We start from the raw sequence: 26,379 nt of genomic DNA on the forward strand, positions 1-26,379 counted from the left end.
GCTGATGTTTCTTGCTAGTGGTTTGTTCGCCTTTGTTCTTTCTGTGTTCTGTCACCTTCTGGTGTCCATCAACAGAACTCTGGTAGCATGAGGGCTTGCATAAAGGGCATAAAGGACATAAAGAGCTTGCTAGCTGCCTTTACTACTAGCGGAGTAGTTGTCAACCCTTGATGACTCTTTCTGCAGAGAAAAACAAAGGAAGAAACCGTTTTCTGCACTGTCACAATTATTTTGGCAAGATCTTGCAAGAAGCCCCCTTTACACCCGAGAGCGGAGTCTTGTGGTCCATTGAAACATGCCAACTGTTACCATTTCAGTTCAAACACATCTTTCACCTCCTCTTGGTGAAAGGCGGGGTGTTAAAATCCGTAAGGACAGATACTGTGGCTTTAAAGCAAAACATCCTCCCTGGCCTCTCCTCCGAAGTTGAATGGAAAACCCTGCAAAATCTTAGGGCTCACTTGAACCTAGCAAATGCCCCTGCAACTGTGGTTGCATTTTGTTCAGGATTTCTAATTGCCCATGAACTTTGCATCTGCTTTTCATAGAAGTTACATTGCTTGTCCTTTTTTAATGGGCTCTGCTTATGAAATTAATCATAGAATCAACGAGTTTGGAAATTACTTTTAAGATCAACCATTACCCCATGTCCTCGGTTCAGATGTGACATTATTTTTCTCCTTCTTACTAGCTGTGCAGTGCTGTGATTTCAGCTTTAGTCTGAGAACAATGCTGGTAACATACTAATGTTTTAGGTGCTGCCAAGTAGTGCAGCAGCTTTGCAGTCTCCATGCTCTGCCAGTGAGGAGGAGCACAAGAAGCCGTGAGGGAGCAGAGACAGGACACCTGACCCAAACTAACCAAAGGGGTATTCCATACCACAGCACATCATGCCCAGTATATAAACTGGGGGAATTTACCAGGAAGGGACCCGATCACTGCTCGGGTAGGGCAGTATCAGTCGGCGGGTGGTGACCAATTGTATTGTGCATCACTTGTGTTTTTTTCCCTTCCCTTTTTAGTTTTGTATTCTCTCCTCTTGTTATTTCCCTTATCATTGTGATTATTATTAGTAGGTTTGTATTATACTTTAGTTATTGGACTGTTCTTCTCTCAACCCTTGTGGTTTAAATTCTTTCGATTCTCCTCCTTGTCACTGGCGTTTGTTTGGCCCTTTGAGCTGATGATTCCGGAGAATTGTTGAGCATGGATGTTTTCTAGTACTGCTGTCTTACTAACTGTGCTGGGTCTCCTCCCCAGGTGTCAGAATAGGAAGCAGGTGCTACACAAGGGCAAACGCTGGATATTTGGGTACCAAAAGAAAGGTCACAAATTCCCATTTTGATAGTCAGTTTGTGACTTTTTGATGCAGTAGAGAGTTACAGCTCTGGGGCTGATCATTGCAACTCTGGCATCTGAGGGGACGATGTGCTTGCCTGCAAGGTCCTTAAGGAAGGAGCCTTGCCCTGTGGCCCACCAGTCCCCAGGCATTGGGATTTGCCTGCAGAGAGGAAAGGGAGTTTGTTACTGCCTTCAGTGATGTCAGGGTGCCCTAACAGGGTGAGTTATTGTACTAGGTATGAAAAATTTCCATTTCGGTTCCAGAGATCAGGCTGAGGAGGTTAAAAAGCCATGAAGCAGACTGTTTCCAAATAAAGCTAATGAAATATGAAATAACAAACAGATAGCAAATAGATTTTTTAATAGAAAACATTCAATAATACATTGTTAGGAATAATGACGCTCTCACAAGCACATTCTGTGTATACAGGATGGAGGTTTTTCCATTTAGCTGAGTAAGGAGCTAATACGGCATACAACCGAGTCCCTGTACAGAGCAATGAGTCTGTGACTAGCTCTTAATAAATTAGTAGCAGGAATGGAGAACCCAGCAGAAATTAAATAAATTATCATCATTTTCTCTCTTGTATCAAACCTACACAATAAATACATTTATAAATACCATGGAAATCACAATAAATAAATACCAAACCGACTGTCTTACAGGTTCCATAGGATAGATACTCAAAGTGAGAAATCCCAGCTCCCAGCACAAGGCTGGCTGTGGTTCAGGAGCCTGCTGTTGACACAACGTACTAGCGCGCTCCAGGGGAGCAGGAGGAGATACCAGTTTGCTGGTGTTTCAGCGAAATAGTGTAAACGAGCCATGCTGCGAGTGCTGTGCACATCCCCAGCTGTTTTTGGCTGAAGTGGTTGCCAAGGGTCCTTCATTTCCTTTATCAAACCACTTTTCCTATTCAAGCATCTTCAGTGTCAATGAGCAGGCAACACTGCCCATTCCAAAAGGCTTTCTTAAATAGATGCAGTGAAATCATTCAATAAATATATAACCAAATCCGCAGGAAACAGAGTAACACTGATGGAGGAGGTGGCAGATGCACCCTCTTCAAAAGATGCTTTTCCCAAACGCTTCTCTCAAGGGAGGAGTGGGGGCAGTTCCCAGGTTTGTTTGTCCTGATGTTTCTCAGAGTGGCGAGTCAGAGTTGAGTTGAGCCCTAGGAAGAGGTGAGGGAAGAGAATCGTTTAAAAGGAGGTTCAAGGATAGTTAGCACTGCTTAGCATTGACCAAACAGTTGAGTGGTCTGTTTGCCACTCTGTGGGCTGTCCTGAGGCATGGAAACAAGAAAGGTGACGTCTCAAAAGCAGTTACTGAAATCCTAGTGTGTGCATCTCTGATGCCCAGCTAGGAAACTTCTGCTGCAGGAGTTCCTGCATTTTCTTGCATCAAGAAACTCGTTAATTCAGAAATAGGATTTGTTAACATGCGGCACTGTAAGGAAGGAAAAGATGCATTTTTTTAAAGCCTCGTTTTTCAAAGGGAGCTGAACATTTCTGAGTTCCTTTCCTTCCAGACCAAATTGCAGGTACTCAAAGGTTTGAGTACTCAAAGGTACTGACGTATCAGCTCGAACAAGGACCTTGCGGCAGCCAGACTCTAGACTAATTCTGAGACTAATTCTGTAATTAATCAGCAAGTTTCCTTGGTTTCTTGTATCTGATGAAGAGAAAATGGGAAGTACCACTAAGAACTGGCCTTCTGGGGAGGTGTAGCACTCGGCTGCCCAAATGGAAAGGGAATGGGACTTACTTGGCCAGAATTGCCTTTACGATTATCTGCACCCAGGGAGCAGTGGGCTCCAAGCACACCTCTCTGCCATCCTTCAGAGTAGCTCTGCAAAAGAAAGATTCAAGAGAAGTCAGGAAACCACTGCATGGGTCAGTTTTACTCACAGAGTGCTAATACTGCATTTGTAGAAGAGTGTAAATTCACCCCAGCTGCTCCAGGTTAGGCTTGGCCGATTTGGTTTATGTGTTCCACAGCAGAGGAAACTAAAACCACCCAGGAGCTGTGTGACTCTGTGCCTGCTCTCAAAGCAGCCATGCATTCCCCAGACCTTCTTCAATATATGTGGGTGCTTGGTTTGAGTTGGTTTACATAAGTGACTGAAACCTCCAGCGCTGAGGAGGCTTCAGCAGGACGAGAATTTCGACCTTTCAGTCTCTCCTCCATGCTATTTAAGACCAAATTAATTTCATTTCTTTCCCTCTGTCTGCTTCTGGGAACTTATTTTTTCCCTCTGGCGCCGACCCAAACTGTTTCCCAGGAGGTTTTTTGCTTAATAAATAAATGTAGCATTTAAAGGGAGGGCGCTGTTGTCTCGTGTATCAAGAACTGCCCAGTCCTTGAAATTAATGTTTTCCTCCCAAAAATATTTAATATGTCTAATGACAGATAAACAGTGACCAGTTTGGGAATCCCTAAGGTCATAGAGACGATGAAGAGCATGGTGTATTACTTAATACTGCCTCTCTCAAAAGAATAACCAAATCCGATCCCATCGTGTTCATGGTTAGGAAGTGTGAAAGCCCCAGAAGCAGGAGGAAGGTGAAGAAGAGGAAGGCTCCTGCGGAGCTACTTACATGACTTCAACATTCTTGCAGTGGGGGCCGCTCTGCGTGAGCTTCACATCTTGAATGGACTTCGGAGGGATGAACTTGGAATGAGTGGCTATACACTGGCAACGGAGCTCGGTTCCCATCCTGGCCAGGGTCTTAGCTGTGGGCAGGAAAGGAAAGACATGGTTGGAGAGGTGCTCCTACCCATTGCTGGGTCAGACATAAAGCTCAACTTCCCTGGTTTATCCACATTCTCAGTTAAAAAACAGTATTTGTCCCAGCTGCCTAAATCAGTCCTTATGGAATAAAGACGAGTTGCTTGTTTCAAAAGAGCTGATGCCCAAGTACATTAAAAACTAAATGAACGCATCCTTTTGAAGTAAACTACATGGTTTGCGTTTACTTGTACTGGCCGCACTGTACGGTTAGTTGCATCATTTCAACATGCGGATTGACAAACAGGTGACTACACAGAAGCAGGGCCCTTGAGTTTTTCATTGCTGGAGGCTTGTCCGTGCCTGTGTGTTCACATTTGTTCTCTGTTCCCAGCTGTATATTACTTGCTCGAGGCAGTATGATCATTAAGTGACAAATATGAGATCATAAGCTCTTCATTATGTGGGAAGGAAGTGAAACATTCAGACACGTAAGAAGGAGATCCTGGCTCTCTCTGCTAACGCTTGGAGTGAAAAATAGAAGCAAGGCAAATTCAAGTTGCATCCTTGAGGTTTTTCCCACAAGATGTCAGTAACTCGTCTGCACAAGGGCTGTGTGCAGCAAACCTTCGGGCTGCAGAGGAGTTGCTGCGAATCTCCTGAGGGAAACTTCCCCAAACCAATGCAAAGCTACCTCAGTGCAAGGAAAAGCATCTCGGAGATGCCTACGCAGCGCTACGGTCCTCAGGAGGGATTCACTCACCCTGAGAGACAGCCACGGAGATCAGGCAGAAAGCCAGGACAGCCACGAGTTTGCCGTTCATCGTTGGGCAAGGAGCTGCTGCTGGATGGGTTCTGTGGAGCAGTGAGCTCTTCTGTCCCGAAGGATTGCTGATGCCTCTCCGGGTGATCCATGTGGCTTATATAGGGCTTTGCGCCCCTCGCCTCTGCCGGGCTAGCACGGGGATTGCGTGAGAGGAATTTCCCAGATGCAGTACAAATGAGTCACATGACTGTTGTGAAACGGCTTCCTAGATGACGAGGAATTATTCTGCCAAGAACGATAGAATGTATTAATTTATCAAAATATGTAAATAATAGCCACGCATTCCTGTGTCTGGTGTTGGCTTTTGGAGATGCCGTGCCTTTTCTAATGCATACCCCGATTGAGTAATACAGCTTTGTGATGGCTTCAGTTACATCTGTGTTATAACTCCTTATCACAAGTGATAACTCTTCCCTGTGGAGGTGCCAGCTCTATACCTGAATCAGTGAATTTCTCATCTCCATTTCTGGCGGTTGCTTCCACTTACCTGATCCTCAGCCACTGGAGTGGAAGTGGGGCAGTGCTGAAATCACTGAGAAGATTTTTCACTGGGCTCAGGATTTTACCTTGGCGTTACTTTGATATCAATGATTTTAATTCTTTGCTCTGCTTTTCATTTTCAAGGTGCGTCTTACAGAGTCAATTCATCTGTGCTACTGTCAGTTCAGGGGAGGACCTGAGGCTGCAGTCTTCAAAGCTTCCTGGGGAAAGCAGATGGTAAACTCTGAGCAGTTTGGAGACTCTTGCTGCATTTGTCATGTCACACATATTAATGAATGATGAACAGAGGAAGCTTTGCATGCAGGCTAAACAGCATGACCGCAGAACTGCCATTGCTTCTGTTTCCTTTGTAAGTCTAGGTATTTTTAATGAGTCTTGTCTGCCTTCTTTTTCAGTGACCGTAACCGTAGGTCTTAGCAAAGGGAAATAACGACGCAGTACAGCACTGCTGGAGATACTTCTGCTCAAGAGCCTTGCTGCAGGAGCACCGGCTCTTTACTTGCTGGGGCTGGTAGAGATACTTCCTTTTGAGGGTGACAATTTCAGGGGAAGACTTGGGATTAAATCACAGAATCCCAGACTGGTTTGGATTGGAAGGGACCTTAAATCTCATCCAGTTCCAGCCCCCTGCCACGAGCAGGGACACCTTCCACCACCCCAGATAGCTCCAAGCCCTGTCCAGCCTGGCCTTGAACACTGCCAGGGGTGGGCAGCCACAGTCTCCGGGCACCCTGTGCCAGGGCCTCGGCACCCTCTCAGGGAAGAACTGCTGCTACGTTGCTCAAGCAAAGATTTGGGGGTTTAACCCATCTCAGGAGAAGCCTTTCTGTTTCAGTGCTATGAAAACGTTGCCTTTTTGACTGTGATGCATTTTGCTGCTTATCTCCAACCTCAAAGCTCCACGTGTTGTGATCTGTGCATTGATAGACGTGCTTCTCCCCAACTCTGGGGAGCTCGTAAAAGCTCAATTATCATTAGCATGTACAGCATTATAAGGTATTTATAGTAATACTTTAAGAGCTTGCCCATGATTTACTATGGTTTACTGTGCGCCATTTGTCCTAAACTTACTTGAAAAGGGACCTTTGTGATGAAAATTCACTTGTTTCCCAGCACTGTCTCAGCTGGCCCAAGGGAAGATGCCACCAAGTTTGTCTTTCCTGCCAACTGATTCCAGTTCTGACCTCTGAGCTGTGTCTCAGAGAGCTTTCCGTGTGCTCTCTGCAGGCGTGCCAAGGAGAGGATTTTACCAGGTACTGGAGGCTGTGTTTTGCTGCCATGTTGTCATGCTGAATTCACAGGACGGTTTCACTGGAAGCAGGCTGTGAATGTTGGAGCTTTAACCAGTCTACCTGGGACAAGGGTTTGCTGACTCTTCTCCTGTGGGCTCTCTGTTTCTCTGTGTCTCTACAGATGTATGCGCACCCGCAGGGCAATTAAATGGCATTAGGGATCCCACTGTTCTCTGTGACTGTTTGCAGCTTTGTTATCTAATCTTGCGGTGTGACAAAATGTCATTAATGCCCGAGGCAAAAGAGACGAGAATTCCCCCTCAGGTCCCCAAGGAAAACCGACGATTGCTTGTCCTCGTGACCACCAGGCTCAGCAATTTCCTGAGCGTGCCAGTAACAGATCTGCAGAAATCCCCAGACCAGAAGGGGAGCCGGGAGCCTGTTTGACCTCTGTGATTAACCTGCCCCTGAGCGAAGAGATCTCTTCAGAGCAGGATGTTTCCAATGAAAAGAGTCCACCGTGTTTGCTGAGAGCTGAGGCGTTTCCTCTCCCTCCACTTCTTCTCTGATGGGACACAGCCCCATTGGGATTATGCGGAGGGGGTGTAACAGGGACAATAGAGGCATTGAAAGGTGAGACATGAGATCGGGCCCAAAGACCAGTACTCCTAACCTGGATTCCTGGGGACGCCCAAGTCCTCCCTCCATCCCATCTGCTCTTTGTCCGGGATGTCACCCCAGCCCCTGCCTATGGGAACCCCAACTCCATTATCTGATTTCGTGAAGCTGATACCGCCGCAGCAGATACCTTCCGTGACTAAACCCGTTAAAAGCATGTCGGTAACCTACAAAACAACAGTTAGGCAATAGTTCAGTAACTGAAAGACGGATGAAAAGGGAAGTAAATACTTCCCTTGGCTGTGTTTGAAGGCAGGGTATAGGATGTGTTCTCATGATGCGGGAGGGAAACCAGTGGGTTTTCTTTTTCCTGACTCGTAGCCCTGTCTAATGCACGCAAAAGTCAATATTTTCTGATCTTGTAAAGGATCATTTAGAGCCTCTGTATGTAGCAAAGGACACCCAAACACAGCGGGATCAGTGGGGAGGATTCGTGCATGCTCTGGTGACCAGGATAATCAGAGAGATGGGGGAAGAGCTGGGCTCCAGCCCCTTCCTTGTTTCAGCCACCCAGTTCCAGAGGACTGCTCCAGCCCGTGGGCTGCTTCAGTTTCTCTCACTAAGAAAAGTCAGACCCTGTCTCGGTTTAAACAAATGCAAGCCTCTCCCCTGAGGAGCTGTGCGCACAAGACCGCAGCAGCCCGGGACACGAAGCTTTAGCTCGAGCGAGGGTTCAGCCCGTGCAAGGTGACCTCTGCCAACCCCTGTCTCCTGGGCGTCCTCTCTGCGGCCACTCTTGCTCCCCAGGGAAAATAAAGCCCTCTCTGTCTGCTGAAACCACCTCCCGTTCCCCACAGAGGGCTTGGCGTTTGCCTGCCGTTCCTCTCCATCTGCCAAGAGCCAAAGGTAAATATCGGGCTGGGAAATAATCCCTTGTACTGCTCAGGGACTGGGCACAGTGCTGTGCAAACACTTGTGAGGCACGGCAAGGGGAGCAGGAGGGCTCTGAAACATCTGCCTTTGGCTTGCTCTAGGAGGAAGAGGCAGCGTAGAGAGCAGAAAAAGCCTAGGTCAGCTTGTGATTTTCCATCCAATGAAGCGTGTAAATACAGATGGTGACGTGCCCTCAGTCAGATCATGGCAAGTTCTGGGCTTCCCTGAGCCCCTGTGCAATCACAGAGCAGCAGTACAGCTTTGTCTTTTAACTGACGTGTTTATAAATACAAGAGTATATATTTATGTGACTTCATATTTATTTGTGATATGTATTTCATTTCAGATTCACATGTTCTCTGCATGAAAACTGTCTATTCTCTATTGTGGCTTCCAGTCAAAAAGCTGTCGTGGGTTAAATGAAATGTTCGTTTGATCCAATTCAGTATCAAAAGTCACTGATGATATTAATATAACGTATAGAGCAACAGCAGAAAACGATACCTTAATATTCACTATAATATTGACATAAAACATTACCAAATATTAACAAGTATTAAAACCAAACTGGATCGACTTGGTTTTAACAGAGAAGACACTAAGTCCAGCCAGTGAGTTGTTATGGACGGGCAGCTGGAGTTCTTGCTCATTGCTTTAGCTGCGTTTCCCTGTCCTGAGCTTGGCAGGAAGCATTTTCGGGCTGCGGCAGTAAGATATGGAAGTGGCAGGATGAAACTAATGGGAAGTTTTGAGAAGTTTATACCAGGAACTTCTGATTACATTACAAGTGGTCAGCAGGCATCATGCACATCACGCATTCATCTCCGCCTCCCAGAGGGTCTCTTGCTGCAACCCTTACTGCCTACTTTATGAGTCCTTCATGGTCTTTTTCCCTTTAGTCCACCATTGCCGTGACCACTCACCTCTGAGCTGATAATTGCTGCTAGAATCCCAATTTAAACTTCCTATCCTCAGAAACTAGATTTATATTGCCAGGCATAAACCACATGTAGCAAACCATGATGGGAAAACACCTTTAACATCCTTTTTGATGATAGAAAGAAATTAATAGTGCATTAAGCTGATGTTTAATGGCAAATGCTCCATTCCTGGCAGTGTTCAAGGCCAGGTGGGACAGAACCTTAGGAGACATGGTTTAGCGTGAGGTGTCACTGGGGTTGGAACTAGATGACCTTAAAGTCTTTTCCAACCCTAACCATTCTGTGACTCTGATTTACCATAACAAACACATAAACTGCAAAATTCTTTCGCAAAGCAGAAAAATGTGGCCTATTAGAGTATCAGGTAGAACTAATATGAAAGAAATAATATTGCCAAACATTTCCCATTCTGCTAAAATAATGTCTTCTCTTCAGACCTATGACTTCTGAACTTCTTTTTGTATATATATACATGTGCATCTCTACCTCCATCTTCCTATCTATAAGTGAAAATACAGCGCAACAGATATCACTTCAGAAACAACACAAGTAATTTAGTGTCTCCAATTTTAGATGCTCCCTGCTTAGAACAATTGATGAGACATAGTGAAGAACCTCATAGGCGGTAATTTAGGTGTCAGGCCACGCTTGCTTGCAGCTGTGCTGCAGGTACCTCCAGTGAAAGACTGCTTGGCTAAAGTAACTAATAAAGACACTCCATTTCCTTCAGTCAGTCACGTTTTAATCAGCATTGCCCGTGCCGGTAAGTGGCAAATCTCATAGATCATTTTACACATACGTTGCCACAAAAGCTCTTTTCTGGGTATAGAAAATGAAACTTTGGTCTCCGTAGAACTCATTGCTGCAGCTGCCAGAAGCAGCTGGTACAGGATCTGTGCCACTTCCTCAGTGCTGGTTCTTTCATGGAGAAGTGGATGTGAATTCACTTCTCTTCTGGCCACCTAGAGGCACCTCACTTTTGAAAGAAAGAGATGCAGTTTGCTTCATCGCCTCTTGTATGGAGTATCTGTTCATCTTTGTGGCACTACCTTCAGCCTTTCCCAAATCTAATGTGTCTTCTTGAAGATAGGAGCCAGGGGCTGCACAGTTGGTGAATCTTGAAGTTGCTCAGCGGCATAACAAAACCTGGTAGTTCTTATTCAAGCCCTAGTAACTCCTAAGATCCTGTTTGCATGGCTTGGGTTTCTGGGTGGGTTTTGCTTGGATTTGAAGCTTTTTCACTGCTGAGCCCTGATGTGATGCCCCTGTTATGCAAGTAGGCATAATCCCAAACGCTCTCTCCTGTGTGCTAACGGTCAGCCTAGAATGCCTTGTTTTCAAACGGGCTTTGTAATTTGTGCCTATGTCAATCACTTTGGCTACTTTCTGAAGTGAATTTCACCTGGAGTTTCTTGCCTAACCAATGTGTCTCCTGCAGTGCTTCAGCAGTTCTGCACGGTTGAGCCTAGTCTTGCCTACTCTTCATTTAGTATCGTCAGCATACTTCAGCTCATAGTGAATGACCTTCCTAAGCCAAGCGGGACCCCACGAAGGTGGTGTAGGAATCCATGCGTGATGTCTCTTTATCAGAAAAAGCTGACTTTTTCATTCTGCCCCTCATTTCTGTGGATTCACCTCTTAGCTATCCATTTCCAAGTGTTCTTCCTCAGCCTCCTTATTTCTAATGTTTGGTGAGGCTTGTGAAGGGCTTTCAGCATGACAAATTGACTGTGGGGGACCTGCGGCACCCATAGGCTTGTTGTCACCTTCAAAGAGCCGTGACAAGTACATGGAAGCCTTCCTGGAGGTCTGTGACTAGTGGAGTTCCTCAGGGGTCGGTCCTGGGACCGGTGCTGTTTAATATTTTCATCAATGACCTGGATGAGGGAACTGAGTGCACCCTCAGCAAGTTTGCTGATGACACAAAACTGGGAGGAGTGGCTGACACACCAGAAGGCTGTGCTGCCATTCAGCAAGACCTGGACAGGCTGGAGAGTTGGGTGGGGAGAAACTTGATGAAATTTAACAAGGGCAAGTGTAGAGTCTTGCATCTGGGGAAGAACAACCCCATGTACCAGTACAGGTTGGGGGTTGACCTGCTGGAAAGTAGCGTAGGGGAAAGGGACCTGGGGGTCCTGGTGGATAGGAGGATGACCATGAGCCAGCAATGTGCTCTTGTGGCCAAGAAGGCAAATGGCATCTTAGGGTGCATTAGAAAGGGAGTGGTTAGTAGGTCAAGAGAGGTTCTCCTCCCCCTCTACTCAGCCTTGGTGAGGCCTCATCTGGAATATTGCGTCCAGTTCTGGGCCCCTCTGTTCAAGAAGGACAGGGAATTGCTTGAAGGAGTCCAGCGCAGAGCCACAAAGATGATTAAGGGAGTGGAACATCTCCCTTATGAGGAGAGGCTGAGGGAGCTGGGTCTCTTTAGCTTGGAGAAGAGGAGACTGAGGGGTGACCTCATCAATGTTTACAAATATGTAAAGGGTAGGTGTCAGGATGATGGAGCTAGGCTTTTTTCAGTGATATCCAGTGATAGGACAAGGGGCAATGGGTGTAAACTGGAGCATAGGAAGTTCCACATTAACATCAGAAAGAACTTCTTTACTGTAAGAGTGACAGAGCACTGGAACAGGTTGCCCAGGGGGGTTGTGGAGTCTCCTACACTGGAGATATTCAAGGCCCGCCTGGACAAGTTCCTGTGTGATGTACTGTAGGTTACCCTGCTCTTGTGGGGGGGTTGGACTAGATGATCTTTTGAGGTCCCTTCCAACCCTTGGGATTCTGTGATTCTGTGATTCCTTCCAAGCTATGCAGACTCTTCCCTACTATGTGTTTGTTTCAATGTTTACTAACTGTATCCTTTCTATTTCTACTTTAGGTAAGGCCGTTGAAGGGTAACTAATTTATTCTTGTCCTTACAGCACTAAAACACATTCAATAAGCTTGAACAACTTGATCCATTGCAGAGAGCATTTTAGAGATAGATAAAGCAAAGGAAGTAAGTAGAATCAGGGGAAAAAGAACCACCAAGCAACTTATCAAGTGTAGTAAAGTAGCAGAAGGGGGGTCTGCTCCTTGACATTCTCATCATCAATGGTTTCCTCTCGTTTCATATCCTTGAAAAACTCCGAGGTGTATTTCTCCTTGACTTTTCTTTGAGGGGTGATTCAGTGTTGCCTCTGGCCCTGTAAGTAGATGAAGTTCAAAGGGAATTCAGAAATCTAATAATGAAATAATTTTCATCAATACAAGCTACAAGGAGAGCACACAAGTTGTTAATGACCTATTTTTACTGTATCAACCCAATACATATGTGCAAAGACAGCAAAATCCTGTATTTACACAAGTGCTGCTCCAACAGAAAGGCATTCCATAGGCCTGTGCCCGAAGTGCGCTCAGTAGGAATGTGATTGTCCCCATTTACAGCAGTAAAGGCTGATAAGCATAGAAATGCCAGCTCTACACCTGAATTATGGGGTGAGTCTTTTAGAGCCTGGTTTTTGTAAGGGTCAAACACGCACCCAGATCGTGCCACCTCTCACAAGGTTCTTGGGCGCATCATTTAACTCTGGCCTTTTAGGTGGCTTAACACACAGGGCAGGTGGATAAAGTGAGGAGCTGGGTTTAATCCTCAGGCATTTAGGAATACAGATTTAGACAGAAGCATTGACAAGAACTCCTTGTGCCTGAAGAGGGAGAACAGTTTCATGACAAGAAATGAAAATACACCTTCTAAAGCCAGGTTTCAGCTGAAGCAGATCCAGTAAGGAAAACATCTCACCTGGCCAAAATGGCCTTCACAGTGAGCCAGACCCAGGAAGCAGAGGGCTCCAGGCACACTGGCCTGCCAGATCTCAGCGTAGCTCTGCCAAGGAAGAACAGGGAAGGTCAGGCTAGGGGGGCCCTCATGGGTCTGAAATCGATCTAGTGACCAGGGAACTGGTGGCAGGCCTGAGAGAACTAGGGAGAATTATTTTCCCAGAGTGTTTTTGCATGCGGGCATTTGGGTTTTTCATAAATGATGTCACTGTAGGCACTTGTGATGCAATCTTTTTAACAAGCCTGATGATTTTTTATTAGGTTTCCTGTTCTCTATCTGGTCAAAGCTTAGCAGATATTTCAGGAACTTGATTATCTTGGAAAACTGTTTCCTTTTTTTTAACTCAAACCTGGCTGAAATTCCCATTTACTGGTGAGGTGGAACTGGATGACATGCAATGCTGCATAGAGGGTGTGATTGTGCTGGAATTACTCACGAAACCATAGTGAAAGCACAAGAACCTGAAAGCCCCCCTCTGCTTACAGGAATGCACTGATTCCCTGGCGGTGTTCAAGGCCAGGTCGGATGAAGCCTTGTGTGGGATGGTTTAGTGTGAGGTGTCCCTGCCCATGGCAGGGGGGTTGGAACTAGATGATCTTGAGGTCCTTTCCAACCCTAACTATTCTATGATTCTATGATTCTATGATTCAATTCATGTGAACAGCTCCTGACGTACTTTTAAATTTAGCTGACCATGTCTTTTACTTTGTACTCACTTGGATTTTCTAATTCCCACTTCTCACACAGGAAAATGCTCGGTATACAATTCTGACATAGGGAACAGCTTGTGGCACTTCAAACTTTGCCACATGCAGACCAAATTAGTGGAAACTGCTTGAATTCATGTCAGTGGTTTCAAGATTATATCTTCAATTGATTCTTCATTGTCCAAATTAGTAATCATGCCCTGCATGTGTTATGGGATCTAATTCTTTCCTCTGAAGATGGGTGTAGTGAAGATATAAGCACAAAAAGAATTCTAAAGTACAGTCTGGAAGTGACTTGTTTGCAGGGAATTATCTCATTCCCTTCCTAGGTCTAATACATTATACTTGGTGCCCCGTGAGGCCTTTGCAAGGGGTACATTATTCCAGCCAAAGTAAATAAGTACCCAGGCTGGGAAGCACCAATTGGCTTCCTCCGGTTGAGTGCAAGACTGTATTTTGCAAGAGTGCTCACATGATTTCCACGTTTTGGCAGTGAGGTCCTCTTTGGTTTAATCTCACATTCTGGATGGCCTTGGGGGGGATGAACTTGGAACGAGTGCTGTCACACAGGCACTGGAAGCTTTTCCCATCTGCCTTTGCCATGGCCTTGCCTGTAGAAAAAAAGAAGTTATGGGGAGGTAAATGAACATCATCTCGTGCTCCTGTGAAGTAAAGAGTATTTGTTCCCTTCTGTCAGTGTTATTCTTGTTGCTCAGCTCCTATGATGTGCTGAGAACTTCGAGGTAAAATAAAGTTACATTTTCGCTGTTGGCGTGCAAAAGCATTTGAAATTAAGCTTATTTCTAAGTGAGAATACTCAGGTGTTTTCCCAGTGCATTTGTGCCTGGCCAGAATTTACACCTAAACTGCATCCCTTGGCTAAAATAACCTAACATCACATGTCCACATATTGTTGACAAGTTTCTGCCATGATCGTCTGCTCATAGCCTTTACTCTTTTCTGCAAATTCCATGGTTCTTCCTTTGAGGAAGTGCTGTCATCAACCGGCTTACCAGGAACAGAAGTACAATTAGGAGAAAGTTGTCATGTGGAAAAGATGTACGAACACGTTGAGAAAAAAGGTCCTCTTTGAATTCAAACATTCCTTAAAAACTAGGCTGAGACATCTATTATGGCATAGGACTAAAGTAACTTTCTGGTGGAAATAGATTTTACCCTTGGAAGCAGCCACAGCATCCTAACAGATGCAAATACGAGCAATCCTTGTAACTTCTGAATGACAGGATGTTGAAGATGCACATCTCTGGCAAAAAGTCACCACTAACACAGCACAAGCCCTCTTGGGTGTATGTATCCATTGGTTATGTGAGTGTTAAGAAATCATTTTCTTACCTTCTGACCCCACCATGAAGACCAAGTAGAGAACCCAAGCAGCAGCAGCAGCTCTGTCACCCATTGCTGTGCAGAAGTCTGCTTGACCAGCGTCCTGCTCTGCTTGCTTTCACAGTGGGTTTTGTCTGGGAAGGGGCAGGCCCAGCAGCCACTCCAGCACAGCACAAGGGCTCTGTACGCTCGCGTCTCCTAACGTGCGAGTGTTGCGTAAGAAATCCAGATCTCTGTGCGGTCCGCTCAGAGGCACTTCAGAATTCCGTAACTTGCTTCTGCTGCAGCGCGTTTCAGACATTTCTTTAAATGGTGATTATCATCCATCCCCTTCTGCTTGCACACCTGCATGGGAGCCTAGAGCTGGGAATCAAGACAGTATTAGCACGCATGACCCCGAGCCAAAATAAAGAGGTCTTTTCGCCCTCTCTGAAGGCAGAATTTCTGTTCAGCTTCGTTGCATGGTTTAAATGCCTTGTGCAGAAACTTTCACCCAACGTCACTACAGGAACTCTTTATCCCAATCTTATGGACTGTATCTTGACCTGACCTAATGAAGTTGTTTAGTCCTATGAAAGCAGGACATAACCGGTTTCTGTTCTTCCCTGACAGGATTTTGTCATTTTCAGTTTGGCTGAAGGGATTTAGATGCCTAACTCTGTACTGGAAAGCTTCTCCAGTCAATGAACAGGAAACGAGGAGCTTCAAATGACGGAGGCATGGCCACCTTAAGCTCTTCTGAAAATGGCATTTGTTCAGCATGTGAAAAGAGAAAGTGTCTGACAACAGGAGCTGCAATAGCACCTGGCTAAAATAAGCACTTGGGAAGTTACTGTTTGCTAACATGCACCCAGAGTGATCGCAGGGGTTTGTGACAGGAGATAAACGCACGTCCTAAGGGAAATCATTTGTGTCGTTCACTCACTGGGGTACTGGATAGTCTGATTTTTGTGAGGTGGAAAAAGGTGATCTCAAGGAAAGAAGCTGGCCCAAACTGTGAGCTGCGAAAGTATGCTGCCCGTATGAATTTCAGTACTAAAATTGAGAAAGCAATTGGGTTTTGAAAAGAAGGAGCCTACCAAAGGAGAGCCTTGGTGTTGTATGGAGGGGAGATGGCGGTTTATGCTGGCCACAAACAGCGCCTGGCTTTTGCTCGGCAGGGAGCGGGACAATGTTTTGGATGTGTTGGCTCAGAGAATTGACTAGTTCAGACCTGCTTTTGTTGTTCAGTGTAAAAATAGTTTGCCAGAAGAACTGGGAATTTCATGGAGTCTGACTTCAGCTTTGAAGGGAGAGTATCAGCAAAGCAGAAACAGCATGGAAGATCAGGTAGCCATCATCCAAAGAGCTGCAGTGCTTCTCTCAGCAGTCTCTGAGAGCACCAGAACAGGGTTTGGGAGCACGAGGGTTCTTGTGTTCCTAAGGAAGGCATGCTGTGAGGGCACACAGGACCAAAACGTGGTACTTCATCATTTCTGGCCAGCCTCTGAATCATGTCTCACCTATGGGAGAAGAGCCCTCCTGTAGCCATGATCAGCTCCCATCTCTTCACTGAGATTTTGCTGGTGATAACGGCAATACGCTTACCATAAGTGTCTGTACAGCAGCTGAGCAGGTGCCAGTCCCTTAGGATACACATATACTTTTATTGGCACGCATCTAAAGGGGTTCTTCCCACCTCTCCCCATTCCTGGCTGATATTTCTGACATGCTTGCCTCCAAATTAGATCTCTGAAAGACGCCAGCTTGTAAAAATCACTTGGAAACTAGGAAGGCTTAGACAAGTAAGACAAGTCTGGACAAACCTTTTCCCCCTTTGTCTCCTTTCCATGCTGAGGATGAGGCCTATCAGGCTGTAGAGCAGTTCTGTGGGACAGTGGCAGCGATAGGGACAGGGGGCAAAGTGGGGTTTGATCGGTTACCATCCTGCACAAGGTCTTGCTCAAACGAAAACCAGAGCCTCCCTTTTTACCTTGCACTGTGAGCAAACACGAGCTGTTTGTGCAGAACATGGAGTGGATCCTTAGTGGAAAAGGCTGAAGCAAAACAAATATCGAAACCTTTGCTCAACTTTCACATTTTCTCAGGTGTTCACTGCTTCTCTTCCAGTCTGTCCCTTGGAAATCACTGCGTCAAAGGCAAATGTGTGTCCATACAATCGGAACTCTTGGGCTTCCTCCTGATGCAGTCCTCCCTCCTCACTGCAATTCAGGAGGATGCTCAGTGACTTCCATCATGTTTATCGGATTTCCCTGCTTATTCAGGTGAAGGAAAAACCTTGCTCAGCACCAGGTTCTCAGCTGACTGAGAGCTGTCTGAGCACCTCCACCTCTATGGCCTTGGAGCTTCTGTGACTGACCGTTACTCATTCATTACTTTCTATCTGTGAGTTTTATCAGCCAGAGCTCTGAAAACACCAAGTCTGACAAGAAAAGAGGAAGAAAGAACACAACTTTTATAATTCCTCCTACTGGAAACCGTCTGCATACACCAGAGTCAGTAATTTACTGTTGCAATAAACCACCCCTTGCCCTTTGGTGAACCCATCCCATGGTGGATGAAAGAGAATACAACCTTTTTTTCAGGTCTGTATTTCAATACAGAAATTAGTGACACACAGTACTGAAAACATCTCCACAAACATTTATTAGGCGCATATCAAATATGTTCTGCGTGAATAAATAATGACATCCTTATGCAAAAGTAAAAATAAATATATAAATAAATAAATAACGTGCCTCTTTCTAACCAAAAGATGGCATTAAATAGATCTTTAGACCTTCACAACAGTAATTCACAATAAATAATATCTTGAAAATGATGACACAAAGCCCAGTGTCTCAGAATTCTGATGTCCTAACTCTGGAGGCTCCCTCTTTTGGTCAGTAGTCCGCTCTGAGCAAAAAGTCTGAGCAGCAGTGGCCTAAACTTGACACTCCCCTATCGATGCTTTCCTGGAGAGAAGGAGTTAGGTGTGTTCTTTTCCTAAACAGCAGAAAGGGAAGGTGTCGTTTAGCGAAAGCTCTGCACTGATCCAGCTGTTTACCAAACCTTACTCCAGGATCTCTCCACATCCTTTCACAAGCCATTTCTTCTGCCTGCGTTTTTCTGGTGTCAGTGAGTCCTCCCCTACGTAATGTGACCTCTGTAAAACACTTAAAGTACTGTAGTGAGCTAACTACGAAACCTGATCTAGTTCAAGAGGTCCCTGCTTATTGCAGAGGGGTTGGAACTACACGACCTTTGAAGGCCCCTTCCAACCCAAACCATTCTGTGATTTTGTGATTCTAAATCCAGGGAATCCGGGCACTCTTGGTGCTGTTAGAAGCGCGAATATAGGCAGCAGGAGGAGGTGAGCTGCCAGAAGCTGGATGGGCATCTCCATCTCTCTCTTGCCTTGCTGCAGGAGTTAGGACGTTTTGTCTTCTTTGTCTTAGGACACTGTCTCAGGTTTGGCGTTTGCCCTAGAAAGAAAGAAAATGGAAAAGGAGAAGATTAGAACTTGCCTGTGGAACAGGTATCACTCCCTGGAATAAGATGAGATCCACACTAAGGGTCTGTGCTTCTGTGTCCAAGCCCCTTAAAAGCTGTAACTGAAGCTAACAGCTGCTTGCACATTGTGACCTTTCCACAAGTCCTCAGTCACTGGGGGCTTCCACGGCTTCTCTTGGGACCTTGTGGGCCTGGTTTCCCCCACTCATCTAAATGCTGTTCCTTGCTTTCTACCATAGCAAGCAAGAGAAAACCCCTCAGTTAATGCCTGGTTTTCCTGAGCACTGAAACTGCAGGTTTTCAATGTGCTTGTGCATTACAAGAGGTGCAGCTACCATTCACATGGGGAGTGGTATAAGGGATCCAACCTCATGCTGATGATTAAGGATGGAAACAATCCCAGTTTATCCCATTAGTGAACAGAAACATCAGTAGCTGCCTGAGGAGACTGAGTCTGTGAGAACTTTGCACTGCACGTGTTTGCTGCCTCGACTAAAACACCGCTTTCGGATAAGCCATGCTCGCTGAGAACAGGCAACTCACTTGTCTAGGATTGCCTTGATGATGAGCTTCACCCAGGGAGCGGTGGGCTCCAGGCAGACTTCCCGGCCATCCGTCAGGGTAGCTCTGCAACAGAGAAAGGAGGAAGGGAAAAGGTCAGGTCTGTTTAGGGAAGTCCAAGGCAATTTCCCTTTCCCCTCCTATCATCATTCTAGGTGTACACTGACATTTTCTTCACTTCAAGCTGCAGCAGCTGAGGCTGTAGCCTAACATAAAGGTTTGGGGGTGGGGGGGGGGGGGGTGGGGTTTAAAGGTTTCTTATCTTCTCAAACCTGTCTGAATGCATTAAACCATTTCAGGACTCTCATGCTTTCCAAAACCGGTTCTTTCCCCCGTCCCCTTTCACCAGCTTGTGAGGGTACTTAACTCAAGGGTTAATTCTTTCCATCCTCTTTCACAAACTGTACTGCCCAGTCCACAGGAATTTTGCTACAACAGAATTTCTGGAGCTGTGACTGGGTTATATGATCCGTGTGCTAAGGGAGTTTCTTCACTGACTTGAGTAGAGCTGGGATCCCTTGGTTTGACCTGGCCATCCCATTCATGTTTCGATCACTCAGCATGGCTCCTGCATGAAGTTAATTTCTCATCTGCTGGTGGAATTCAGAGTTTTAGAAAGCTCTTTGCTGTCTGATATGAGCTTAGGTTGCAGTGTTTGCATGGGGTGTTTGAAAAGTGGAGTTGTCAAGACAAGACAGGCTTTCTAACACGTAGTGTGCTCTCTGTCACAGCAACAGCGCTGCTGGTCTGCATTCTGAGCAGCTGCCCGCAGGCTCGCTCCATCTGTCCGTGAACCCTTACATCACCCTGAGTGCAAAATCTGCCTCCTTCTCGTTAAGTAATTGGGAGGATATTGCAAAAGCACTTACATGACTTCGACGTTCTTGCAGTGAGGTCCGCTGGGGATGAGGTTCACGTTGTGAATGAACTTGGGATGGATGAACTTGGAATGAGTGCCTATGCACTGGCACCGGAGCTCCATTGCTGAGCGTGGCAGGGCCTTACCTGCAAAACAAGAAAGAAAAATAAGGTGCAGTCTTTTCCTCTTTCCACAGCAGAGAAACATGGAATCACAGAATGGTTTGGGTTGGAAAGGACCTTAAGATCACCCAGTTCCAACCCCTGCCATGGGCAGGGACATCTCACACTAGCCCATGTCACCCAAGGCTCTGTCCAGCCTGGCCTTGAACACTGCCAGGGATGGAGCATTCACCACTTTGGGCAACCTCTGTCAGGGCGTGTTCTTTTCCTTGCAGTATTAGAAGAGTTATTTGCTGCACAGCACAGTACCTCTGCCGTCAGCATTTGCACATGCAATTAGGAGAGCTTGAGAAAGGAATTCTGTACCTTCTGTTCCCATCGCTGATATGAAGAGAAGGATCAGGACCACAGCCACAGCCTTGCCTGTCATGATGCAGGAGTGTTTCTCCCTTGTGTTCCACAGGCCTGGTGCTGTGATGAGGTGAGCCCCAAAGGTGGCCAGTGCTGGTGCTTTGGGACCTGCTGGGTTTTATACTGCCTCAGCCTCCCTGGCACGCATGGGTCATGCCAATGGAAACTCCAAGCCTGTAACATGCTGCTGTGCCATGAGTCACGGGTGAGTGGGCAAGCCCCTTGCCCCAGATGACCATGAAACTGCTTTTCATTAACAGAAAACACTTCATTAATCAATGAAATAAATAGGAAAACACAGACTCTGTACACAGTTGCCCTGGACTTAGCTCTGTGGAATCTGGGGGGGGGGGGGGGGGGTGTGTGTAATACTCTTTTTTCTTGTCATTATTTTCTTCTGTATCTTTGTCCTTTTGATGTTATTATTATCTTACTCCTTGTGACCTTCCACTTCTAGTAGAAGGCATTCATTCTGTGACTTTCCATCTGTGTCTTTGGGCTTTCATTTCTTTTCCTTTTAAGACACAATAGAAGCAGCAGCTAGTACTTTGTGGAAATGATAGGTACTGGAACTGGATTTTAATGGCATCCCCTTGTCCTTATATGCAATTACATTAAAAAAAATAAATCTTTGTTATATGCTAGGATAACTTCTGCAGAAACGGTATTTTGGGATACATTAAGCCTAGCATCACTGAAACAAGCAACAGAATCCAGACTGACACATACTGAGAACTATTATTATGGTACGATAAATTGCTTTGCCTGATCAGATGGAGGTTTTTTGTGGATGACTGCTTCTTCTGAAGCCAAAGCTTCTTGGCTGTTTGCCGCTTTCAGTCTGGGCGGAGGGAAATTGTAAAAGCTGCTGGAGGATTCTGCTTCTGCAGTAAATTGAGGCACTTCTGCAAATTGAAATTTGATCCTGTAAAGAGATTTCTTCTGATTTTGATCAAATTAAAGGAAAAGTGAAGAGGGGATCATGAAGAAGGTTTATTCCCATCAAGTCAGAGATGTACAGCCATTTTTATTAACAATAGAAAATAAAACTAAAACACAAGGAATTCCATTATTGTCGTTCCACCAGGTCATGGAGACAGTCAAAGGAACCAAGCACAGGACCAGGTAGGAATGAATGTAGGTTTATTATTCTCTGACTCTCCACAAAGGACACGGGGGGCTCTGTGTGCCAGGCTGAATCCCACATAACGTTACCGTACAGGTGAGTGTCTGGAGTTTTACACAATTAGGTTTATAAATAGTCTTGGAGGACTTGCAGTGAACACAGCTGGAGTAGCAAATGTGAGCAGATAAGCCCTTAATTACAGCCCTCCTGTGTCAAGGCAGAGGTCTGACTAGAGAGTACCTTCTCTTCAGTCATGACCACCAGCAGATGTATGGGAAAAGATCAAGTGTCTTTGAGACTTACCCATAGTGTCCCACTCCTCCCACTCCAAGCCTGGTTTCATTTGATGCCTCCTGATTCTTTTACAGGAAATCAAGAAGCAGATATTGATCATTATTCCCGAGTTCCACCTCCGTCAGAATTCTGTAGACCTTTATCACATCTCCAGGTTCATCTCTTTTTACAAAATGTCGTGTTGCTTGATAGTAGCAAGGTTGTTCGTTCGTGTTGCTTGATAGTAGCAAGGTTGTTCGTTCCTACCTCTGGACTTTTTACTTCCCCTTGGCACACTGTTTCCATGTACAGCCAACTGTTTACAGCAATGCGAACTAGAGTATCAATGGAAATGCCTTCTGGCCTGTGAACAAGGACAATAGGGAAGTATGAAGTGCTATGCCTGAGGAGAGTTTCCAGATAAACACAAGAAACTGGTATTTGTCTTTGATTTCATTAATGATGAAATTATTGAAGCTAGAATTATTGCTTAGGTGTCATACATCTATCATAGATGACACTACGATTGCACTATAACAAATCTTGATATGGAGCAGTGGGAACACCTGAGCAGAGCTGGGCAGGCCATGTTTTGATGTGTAATTTGAGAGGGAGGGAGTGGAAAATTAGGCCTGCAAAGAACCCAGCGTCAGCAAAGGTAACATTCCTTCTGTGGTTGCAGAAAGAAATCAGAAAGGATGAACTATAAATGAGAAGTTCACATGTTCTACAGAAAACCTTGTGATTTGGGTGGAAGAGAGGAGCTCCCATTTTGATTTAGTTGCAAGGAGCTAGTTTTGGAGATGTGAAGCAGGTGAATGAAAAGCTGCTGAGTTTCTAATGCATTCAGTCTCTGAATGCAGAATTCCTAAGCCTTAAGTAGGAGAACTGTAAGAATGTCTGGAAGCCTCCAGCAGAATAAACACCTTTTTCTTCACACGCATCATAAATACGGGTATCAAGAAGCTTCCGTTTTCTTCCTAAGGCACTCAGTAAGGGTTTCGCAGACCAGCTTCTGTATGCTTCTCCCCAGCTTTCCTGACCTGTGAGCGACCTGGAACTTTACATTTCCATATGCTCCCATAAGCAGTGGGGAATTTCTTTCCCTTGGAGAATCCTTTGCACTGCTCTGTCCTCATCTCCCTCAACGACTGCTCACCAGTATCTTTAGAAACGCTGCCTCACACCTAGATTTTTAGATCCAAACATGTAAAAGATCATTTAGAAATAGCTGAGCAGCTGAGTCAGTGAACGTGACAACTCATGCTGGGGGTTTTTGAAGGATTATTAAGTTCAGCAGGAAAGAGTAGTCCTGCCTGAGCTTTAAATCGCCTTCAAGCAAATTCTTCCTCTTATTTTCTTACACTTCTGTGACCCTGTATGTAAAATCTATGCATAGTCTTGATCTGCAAAGGGGAAATAGGTCAACTTCTTTGTGTCTTTTTTGGGCAGTCTATGTCTTCAGTGTCATCTGTATTTCGGTGGTGAGAATGTTTCTATACTGAACCTTCCCTGAGACAACCTGACTGACTTGAGAGGGCTGAACAGAGAACTTACAGTGACAAATACCACAGACAGATGCCTTTTCCTCCTGTTTCTTAATGAGGTAGCCAAACACCCCCCCCCCCCAACCCCCAAGATTGCAGTTTGTGAAGTTTGCAAGATGTGAAGTTTGCATACCAAACTGAGTGACTTCTATATGAAAGAGACGGACTAAATGGCTGTAAATAGAAATGCAGCCATGAAGTGCAGGTTGAGTACCTGCCTGAGCTTCAGCAGTGCCCAGGTCAACCCTCTTCAGAAACAGTCTTTCTCTTTTGTTTAGTTAACATGCAGTTCTGAAAGCTTAACTCATTGGGATGAGCCTTTCCTCTTGGGAAAGGCTCACTAAATTTGTGTGGTTGTCTCTGCCCCTCCTCCTGAAGGACACGCTGGCTATTTACCACCACTAACGGGAATGGAAATTGCATCCATTCATTTCTAGACCGAGTGCTGAGCATGGAGTGAAGTGTGTTTTCTGGACCAGTCCTGCACTGAGCAGGTGTTACAAAGGTCACCGTGCGAGTGCTTCAACAAAGGAGTGTTAATTAGTCACACCATTGCACAAAATCTTCTGAGAACAAGGATGAGAGCCTGAGCTCTGCTGTACCACAGAGCTACTTCCTCACAGAGCAGGAGATGATGATCCCTATTCCTGTGTTGTCCGTGCGGCCCACGGGTCTTGCTGTAGTTGCAACACCTACGCTGGTGAATACTTTTTTCCACTTCCACTGCTGATGAAACCTCTGGTTTAGATGCAGGAGAAGCACCTTTGAGTTGTGTCGCAAAGGGACCTGGCACGTGGGTCTCCTTGCAGCACAGCTGAGCATCCAGCAATACACAGATCTATAGCACATCTAAGCCATCACTCTCACTTCCTTCTCCCTCCGCTGAGTTTTCTGTTAGCCAGCTTAACTTCCCTTCTTTCCCTTAGCTGTTCTGGGTCCCAGTGCTATGCATTTAATACTCCTCCCTTCAGCTGGACCTGCAAAAGTCATTAAAGGTGGTGCTGAGCATTGCTTCAGCAAAACCCTGGAGCTTTTGGAGGGGTTAAGCATTGAGGAATCCCATTACTGTTGTTCTGCCAGGTAATGGATACAGTCATAGGAACAAAGCAGAACATCTAAGGTTGACTCAGAACTTTATTCAGAGTTTTCAGCAGTCTGAAGGAATCCAAGATTGCAGTCCTTCCTTTCTGAGCCCTTTGGCCCATTCACAATACAATCGAAAGCTGTCTACTGATAGGGTTTGTTGGAAAATATCTGCCTTTGTATATTCCTGGGGTTTCCCCGTGGATGTAGTAACTGCATAGGAAATGAAGTCATCTCCAGAAAGGGAAGTAGCATTAGGAAAAAAACCAAAAAGAAGAAAGAAAATGGACAGGATGCTGCCTGAAGCATGACCAGATGTTCACACTACCAACAGGCAGCAACTTTTCCAAATAAAAAGTGACCACTGTGGTTTAATTGCATTAGCTGCATTTTTAAGGCAAAAAGATAATCGCAGTAGTAGGATTACTCAGGGGCTTTCCAGTATTTCAGCTGGTATCACCACGTGTTGTCTTTCATATCAAATACATACCTTTTTTCATTAATCATCTGAAGAAACTGAAAACCAGCTACAACAGAGGAACCAAATGGCTCTAAAATATTTTCTTTGAAGTGTCAAGGCCAGGACTTCAAGGACTGAGCAGAAACAGGAGCTGAAGTTAAGGACAGGACTAAAGAAGTACTCTAGGAGTAGCACTTGCTCACACTCCCTGCCCTCATTTTGTGGTTTCAGCAGTGCCTGAACTACAAGTCTGTTTGCTAGGGAGCATTTATCTCCCTGCGGAAGGGGGATAAAATAACGTCCAGTTTTCCAAAGCTGTTGTATTTTGCCAACCAGAATTAACAACCCTGCGGTACATGGACAGCACAAGGAAAATCAATGGAGTCACGCTTTGGCATTGGGTCTACATCTGCAGAGAACAAGGTCCTGAGCTCAGAGGCAGGGAGATGATGTGAAGCTCAACAGCTACTAGGAGACAGAAGAGAGTGCATTGGCCTCAAATGCCCATGTGCAAATCATCAAGACATTTATTGCCAAAGTTTCAGCTGTATGGAGGGAAAAGCAGTCCAGACTCCAAAGAGGTAACTCCTTCCCTGGGCATTCATTTCCACTGGTTAAGTTTCTGCCCTGCTGAGTGTATGGCATCAATTTTTGCAGTTTAATTGCGTTTGTTCTGCTCTGTGGCATGTTGGTTTTGAATATTTGCCACGGAAGAGATTGTTTTTTCCCTGCTAATAGGTACAAATGAGGATTTGCATTGCAGCTGCACCCAGGTATTCTGCTTCCTCCTGCTGCTGGTACAGACACTGGACAGATGTCAGGAAGAATGGCCGGGATAGGAACAGACCCCAGGTCCTGTCTTTTCCCACTCAGTCTTGCTCCTCAAGGAAAAGGAGTAGAGGCAGCACCTTTGGTGTATGCTTCTCTGACTGGTAACACGGTGCTGAAAGGTAACGCTTTTCAGGGCACAGGCTTTCCCTCTTTCTCCCTTCTTTTCATGTATACCAAACTGAAAACCCCGGGGAATACTTCACGTTATTCTGACTTCTTGGCATCTCCTGCTATGGAGAACTTCCTTTAACTCAAAAGATCAAAAGTCACCTGCAGGTCAGACAAAGGCTTTAAGTATGTCCTGTTCTGCCTTCTCACACTCTTCATAGATACGTAGCAGCAAACCAGAGCACTTGTGTGGCAGGGAGAGTTCGGGAACTTGGGCTTTTTTTGCTCCAAGCACTCACAAGTAGCTCTAGATTTTTTAAGGCCCAGTAGTACAAAGACACAGCTCATATTCTTTAAGCCTCCATGGATTGTCTGCAGTATCACAGCACTTTTTGAAAGCAATCCTACTTGTGTGTAAAGTTGCTCAGATTTTGTGAAATTGAAATGAACAATACCATTGTTTAGCCGTGCAGATCTGTGTCTGACCATCCTGGTAGTTACACACTGAATC

General features: G+C 45.5%; 3 protein-coding genes and 1 long non-coding RNA gene across 4 annotated transcripts; 1 reads left to right on the forward strand and 3 right to left on the reverse strand.

Moving 5' to 3' along the window:
* Nucleotides 1–1,685: 1,685 nt before the first annotated feature.
* LOC136017194 (interleukin-8-like) lies at nt 1,686–5,014 on the reverse strand. Its single transcript, XM_065685277.1, is given in 5 exon segments — nt 1,686–2,516; nt 3,110–3,193; nt 3,943–4,078; nt 4,837–4,906; nt 4,908–5,014. Coding segments are annotated over 5 exon segments (402 nt in total). The 5' UTR covers nt 4,989–5,014; the 3' UTR covers nt 1,686–2,485.
* LOC136017203 (uncharacterized) lies at nt 4,376–6,858 on the forward strand. The gene is made up of 2 exons (XR_010613860.1): nt 4,376–5,749; nt 6,628–6,858. It is a non-coding gene; the product is annotated as an uncharacterized LOC136017203 (long non-coding RNA).
* A 5,222-nt stretch (nt 6,859–12,080) lies between these two features.
* LOC136007247 (interleukin-8-like) lies at nt 12,081–15,153 on the reverse strand. The gene is made up of 4 exons (XM_065665168.1): nt 15,005–15,153; nt 14,124–14,262; nt 12,906–12,989; nt 12,081–12,309 (listed from the first exon to the last, which is right to left on the reverse strand). Exons 1-4 carry the CDS (start codon nt 15,066–15,068, stop codon nt 12,234–12,236), a joined length of 363 nt encoding a protein of 120 aa, XP_065521240.1. The 5' UTR covers nt 15,069–15,153; the 3' UTR covers nt 12,081–12,233.
* A 2,465-nt stretch (nt 15,154–17,618) lies between these two features.
* Nucleotides 17,619–20,523, reverse strand: LOC136007248 (interleukin-8-like). The gene is made up of 4 exons (XM_065665170.1): nt 20,396–20,523; nt 19,918–20,053; nt 19,031–19,114; nt 17,619–18,459 (listed from the first exon to the last, which is right to left on the reverse strand). Exons 1-4 carry the CDS (start codon nt 20,457–20,459, stop codon nt 18,429–18,431), a joined length of 315 nt encoding a protein of 104 aa, XP_065521242.1. The 5' UTR covers nt 20,460–20,523; the 3' UTR covers nt 17,619–18,428.
* Nucleotides 20,524–26,379: the final 5,856 nt, after the last annotated feature.

The sequence above is a fragment of the Lathamus discolor genome, chromosome 1, assembly GCF_037157495.1.
Source record: "Lathamus discolor isolate bLatDis1 chromosome 1, bLatDis1.hap1, whole genome shotgun sequence".
NCBI lineage: Eukaryota > Metazoa > Chordata > Aves > Psittaciformes > Psittacidae > Lathamus > Lathamus discolor.